This window comes from Mugil cephalus, chromosome 21 (assembly GCF_022458985.1).
Source record: "Mugil cephalus isolate CIBA_MC_2020 chromosome 21, CIBA_Mcephalus_1.1, whole genome shotgun sequence".
Taxonomy (NCBI): domain Eukaryota; kingdom Metazoa; phylum Chordata; class Actinopteri; order Mugiliformes; family Mugilidae; genus Mugil; species Mugil cephalus.
The window spans coordinates 3,242,066-3,248,299 of NC_061790.1; the positions used below are offsets into that span (position 1 = coordinate 3,242,066).

Genomic DNA, 6,234 nt, shown 5'->3' on the forward strand with positions numbered 1-6,234 from the left:
AGGTTTTCACAGTACTACTGAAGGCCAAGGTAATACCATCCAAAGAAACCGGGTGACTAAATAATGAATCTCTGTGATATTTGGGGCCAAATAAAATGACTTCTGTTTTGTCTGAGTTTAAAAGTAGAAAATTACAGGTCATCCAAGCCCTTATGTCTTTAAGACATAAGGGCTTGGATGCCAGCTGAATAACCAGTTTCATAGAACTCCAGTTCTCCCAACAAAAAGGCAGGAGAAAAATGTTCAAATATGTTTTATTTTAATAAAACCCCTAATTTTTAGATCTAAAATATAAAGTTAATGACAGTTTTCTTATAATATAAAGTTAATGACAGTTTTCTTGTAATGCTTACCCTCATAAATTGATCCATAGTTGGTCCATTCTCAAACACAAAACTTCTCAGAAACTATAATCAGTTAAGATTATCACCAGGTCAATTTGACCCAGAAGGACAGGTGTGAATAGATCTAATTGCTGCCAAATAGTCACACTGAACATTGACATAAACCATTTTGTGTTAATGAATCAACATATTTATCTCTGCTCATAACCAGAGAGAAAATAATTCAGATTTTTTTACTCGAAATTTATTTGCAATTTTATGTGCATTGGGTATATCACACAATACATTACACAAATAAATGACAGTAAATGTTCTACATAAATACTATCAGAAATATTTCTTGTTGGTTGAAGCTGAGATCAAACAGTGTTGATGTGATTTAGCTGAAGACTCTAAATGTGTTGTCATGTTGTTGATCCACAGTATTAAAATGATCTTGTGCTTGTGTTGTTTTCTGCTCATGTTAAATGTGATGAGATGATGTTTAAGCAGTGGACTCGTGTCTGTGGTGAGTTGATGTTGAAGTCGTTGATCAGTGGAGTCTGACTGAAGCAGAAGGGTCTCCATAGTTTTCATAGATCACTGAACCTTCACCTTCACCTCCATCATTCTGCACCTGTGGAAAACAACACCACAAACAAACATCACAAATACTGGTTTGACTCTGTCAAGTTGGACCTGTACAAATGTTTGAATGTTCAGAGTTTAAACTCACAGTGTTTTCTTCCATCTGTGTCTTGTTCCCTGAAAAGACAAATGAGAGAGTCCACTTTAGCTTCAACAGCCAAACTCCAGGATCATCAAAAGCATTTTCTGACTAAAACTTTCATCTGTTAATGTTCTCACCTTTACTTTTAATCCACATGTTGACTGTAACAACAGATATTAAGAGTGCTGCTAAACCCACAGACACAATGATGGATCTCAACAAATGGGAAGAATCTGGAAACAAGAAGAACATGAATGACTTTTGTTCTGAGCAGAAAAACATTGTCAAGAACAGTAATATTGAAATTACTTAATAACTGAAATAGATGTAAGGCAAGGAACACTGAACATTTTACTACTCAAAGATAACTGACAGAGTCAGTCTCTACCTTGTTGATTTGGTGGCTCATTGATGGTTGGAGATATAATTGTCACTGATCTTATTGTAGTGGTTATTGATGCTGTGGTTGATTTTCCAGTTGTTGCTGATTTATCTGTTGTTATTGCAGTTGTTGTTGTTGTTGTTGTTGTGGTTGGTGATGTTGTTGTTGTGGTTGTTGTTGTGGTTGGTGATGTTGTTGTTGTGGTTGGTGTTAGAGTTGTTGGATCATTGCCTAAAACATAGATTAATGTCATGAAACCATCAGCACAGTGAGAACATCCTCCATGTTCCCTTTACATCAATAGATTAGATTCAGAACCTCTAAATGAAGAAACTATCTGGGTAAATACTGTCAGAGAAAGACAACAAGAGTAAAATGAGCTTCATCACTGTGATCATAATTATTGTCATGTTTCACTATGTTGTTCTAATGAGACAGTATGACCTGGAAACATTATGATGGAAATACTCACTAGTAATAACAGACAGATCAACCACAGAGTTCATGTACTGTTGCTGTTGTAGTGAACTGCACAAGTATTGACCAACATCCTCCACCGTGACCTTCTTTATAACCAGAGAACAGGTTGTTGTAATACTCAGTCTGTCTGGTTTAGATCTGACCTGTCCAAGATCAACTAGCGTCATCAATATTCTTCCTTTTATATCATTGAAGTACCAGGTTATATTGTCACAGTTCTTCTGTCCATCTATCCGATTTCCACAAGACAAAGTGGCGTCATCTCCAACTCTGACAGTGACAGATGAAAGTTGTCCAGTTGTTGCTGTTGAGACAAAGAGACAGAAATGTGAAAAAATAAAGTTTAACATGAAAAATGTACTCCTCCTCTTATCTAACACTAGCATCCCGGGGTAAGGGTGGTGCCTATACGCTGTGTATTTATCACGGTTCTTTGGCACCACTTCACAAAGTTGTTGTCTTGGCAACTGTTATGACTTCATTTTATTTATCATGACATCACATCCTGTTTTTATAGCATCCAAAAACTTCAATGAAACTTTGCAGAACACTTGGTCGCACCGCTGCATTATATTAACGACATAAAATGAGAGAAACCATCCTTAAAAAGATTTATTTAACATGTACTTTACTCTTTACTGTTTTAGTTTGACTCAAATCTCATCCACTAAAATGGGGAGGCGGGACTTATGACCTATAGAGGGTATGCATTGACATCACTGCTGCCTGGGGCAACGCCCCCTGAGTGGCAAAAACATGGTGAAATGTAACAGTACACACAGAGACCGGGAAAATGTGGATTATCATACTTTTCCTTATTTGGAAAAGCAGATTACCCTCAGTTTCAGTTAGTTTTAGTTCATTTCTGTTATGATAAATGTGGCCAAATAAAAGATGCTAACGCTAAGAGCTTTACTGATAAGTAAAGATGACGAGGAGTGATCACAAATATTTCTTGTTGCTTCTTGTTATTTATTGTTGTAACTGAAGTAGTTATTGTTAACCTTAACTACGCCAAAACAACAACATCTACACACTTATCCGACAGCCCTCCAGAACGTGACTTAAGACGTAACTTAAGGTTTGACTTCATCAATAAATACAGCATAAATTAACATTACCTGACACTAAATGTGAACCACAACATCAGGTTTCTGTGCCTGGATTCCAGTTGTTTCTTTGTGATGATGCGTTTCTCTTTTCTTTGACAGATATCTGTAAAAATATATCTCTGACTGCTTTTCAGATCTTTTGTTTCAGTCAATCACACAGCTTGCTGTGACATCACATACATTCTCTCTATACTGCAGCCAGACACCAGGGGCAGCTCTAAATGCTTTGCCTTCACTTTAGAGGAGCTGTCATGGCGTCCACTTCTCTTCCAGTCAATGATATTTAGTGTGAGGATCATATTAGAGTCAGCACTAGTTTGTGTCTCATCTTGAGTTTCCAACAGTCAACTAAAGTCACCAAGTTCCAACCAAAACATGTCCGTGTGAGTTAAAGGAAGAACACTGAATGATGTAACATTAGTAATAATGGGGTGATGAAACGGCATACAGGGGGGAAGTTCAGAGACTGGAGCCACAGTGTTCTACAAACAACCTAATGTTGAACATTACGCCCCGCTACAGGTCAGCAGCTTCTGTGTGGAGAGCTATTGTCAAAAAACAAACAAACAAACAAAAAAACAAAAAAACAGAATCGACTGCATGTTTTAAAGTACCAGTCCACAGTTGAAAGCATCATGGTGTGGTTAACAAGCTGCACATAGCGTGATCAAAGCGGCCCAAAACATATCGTCAACTACCCCCTGCCCTCCCTGGAAGATATTGCCACCTCCCTTGGCCTCAGCGGAGAAAAGAAAATCTGCAGAAGTCACACGTGGGGGGCAAACTGCTGAGATGTACAATGACAATACAGTCAATATATTCTATTCTATTCTATTCTATTCTATTCTATTCTATTCTATTCTATTCCATTCTATTCTAATATCAGTGCAGTGATGGAACTGAAAGTGTTCTCTATGTATCCTTACCTGGAAACTGAAGCATCAGGATCACGAATAAAGACATTTGAATCCATCTGAACTCAACCATTGTTCTTCTCTGTCTCTCTCGTCCTCTTCTCTCGTCCTCACGTTGATGAAAGACAGAGTCTCTAAAGAGTCTTCTACTTAAAGATGAATGCAACATGTGCTCTGTGTGGTTTGTGAGGTCACTTCCTCACAGAGACATCACGTTTTCTCAAGTTACTCGTTTGCAACATTCGGTGACAATATTACCTTTGAATCATTCATATATCAAATGAGTTAAAACACCGTAAAAAGTAACAGTTTATGTCTGTGAATGTTCTCAGTCATCCAGGTAATCCAGTAGTTTATCTTTGATGCATTAAATAACTCTCATCTTTTTTAGTGTTTTGTAACGACACAAACAGTTCACAGTGTCTTAATTGTCAGTGTAACAGAGGAAGTGGAATGTGTCAAAAAGGTTTGTGTGTACGTTTGCACCGATCCAGTTCTTCTTTTCTGTAAATACTGTTTGTTATTAAAAAACGAAAAAATAAAAAATAATAATAAAAAAAACAAGCAATTTATAGAGACGTTTGACAGCACACATGAACAGACAGGTGAAGACATATAGAGAAAGGACACAGGTATGTCTTGGTGGTCTGAGACCTGTTGGTTCCTTATTGCAACTCTGAAGTCACTGTTTCCTGAGATGTCAATGGGAAGTGTTTGGTAAGAACGTAAGTACACCAGTGTTACGTCTCTGAGTATGTCTGTTTGTTTAATCTGCCTCAATCGGACCTGGACAACTTCAGCTTCCTGGGGTCCGTTGCACAAAACCAGGAGAAGGGATTAAGCCGGGATATGTTGGTTATCCTGGATGAACTTATCCATGATAAAGTTGTGCAGGATCATGGATAAGTGGGATATGTTATGACGGATGGATGTTGTCCAGTTGCTGCTCTTGAGACAAAGGGAGAGAAATGTGAAAAATAGTTAAAACATGAAAATGAGTGTTACATTCACATTTAACACACAAGATAAAATATACTTACAGTCAGACACCAGGGGGAGCCTCTACTAGCTTTGCCTTCACTTTAGAGGAGCTGTCATGGCTTCCTCTTATCTTATCTTCCAGTCTACGATAGTTGGTGTGATTTTAGAGTCAACACACATCTTTAGTTTCCAACAGTCAGCTAAAGTCACCGAGCTCCAACCAAAACATGTCTGTGTGAGTTAAAGGAAGAACACTGAATGATGTAACAATAGTGATATTAATGCAGTGATGGAACTGAATGTGTTCTCTATGTATCCTCACCTGGAAACTGAAGCATCAGGATCAGGAATAAAGACATTTGAATCCATCTGAATTCAACCACTGTTCTTCTCTCGTCCTCATGTTAAAGGAATGACACGGTCTCTAAATAGTAGTTTACCTTTATCTTTGATGCATTAAATGACTCTGAAAAGTGTTTTGTAGTGACACAAACAGTTTACAGTTTCTCAATCTTCAGTGTAACAGAGAAAGTAGAATATGTGAAGATTGTCCATCCCGGCTCAAAAAGCTGCAAAAAAAAGGAACGGGAGGAAGATGGGCTTCAACGAAACTGATACGTTTATTTACATGAAGTAAGAAATTAGGTAATAAAAAGAAAAGAAGTGGTCGAGCAGTGCTGTGGTGTCCTCATGGACGGTGTGAATGGAGACCAGAGAGCAGCGAGTGAATGCCAGCCTTTAGGGGAACATGATGACGGTCCCTCCTCCACACAACCAAGCAGCAACTCACAACCACACACATCTCCACTAAAAAGGGACGAGTCATCACAGTTTGTGTAAATGTTCATGCAGTTCTTCTTTTCTATAAATAAACTTATTGCACATCCGAAGTCACTGTTTTCTGAGAAATGAAGGGGAAGTGTTCTGGTGCAGCAGCAGAGCTCTGGAGGTTTGAGCCTCTAGTGACGACCAGATAAACACCACAAACACAAACTGTTAACACTGATGACAGTGACTGTGTGTGTGTTGTCTAACATGGATAGGTTTGATGAAACCAGAAAAGAAGCACTAATGCATTTATCTCAACCAACAATCTTCACACATTCAACTTCCTCTATTGTGTTGATTAGCAACAAGTTTTCTGTTCTTGACCTCCCTCTAAAACACTGTAGTAAAGAGTCAGCAAAATACATCAAACGTAAAAATGAAAACATAAAGTTTAAAACAGTGTTCATTCTTTATCTATGTACAGAAAAGACAAATGTAGAGAGTTGATGTCAACAACTTCAACGAGGGACAGAGGTGAGAAAAC

At 38.0% G+C, this 6,234-nt stretch overlaps 1 protein-coding gene across 1 annotated transcript; it reads right to left on the minus strand.

Annotated features, from left to right (window-relative positions):
* Window positions 1-292: 292 nt before the first annotated feature.
* Window positions 293-4,074, minus strand: LOC124999292 (cell wall protein DAN4-like). Its single transcript, XM_047574147.1, has 6 exons — window positions 3,954-4,074; window positions 1,908-2,219; window positions 1,442-1,666; window positions 1,191-1,286; window positions 1,060-1,088; window positions 293-960 (listed from the first exon to the last, which is right to left on the minus strand). Exons 1-6 carry the CDS (start codon window positions 4,012-4,014, stop codon window positions 877-879), a joined length of 807 nt encoding a protein of 268 aa, XP_047430103.1. The 5' UTR covers window positions 4,015-4,074; the 3' UTR covers window positions 293-876.
* Window positions 4,075-6,234: the final 2,160 nt, after the last annotated feature.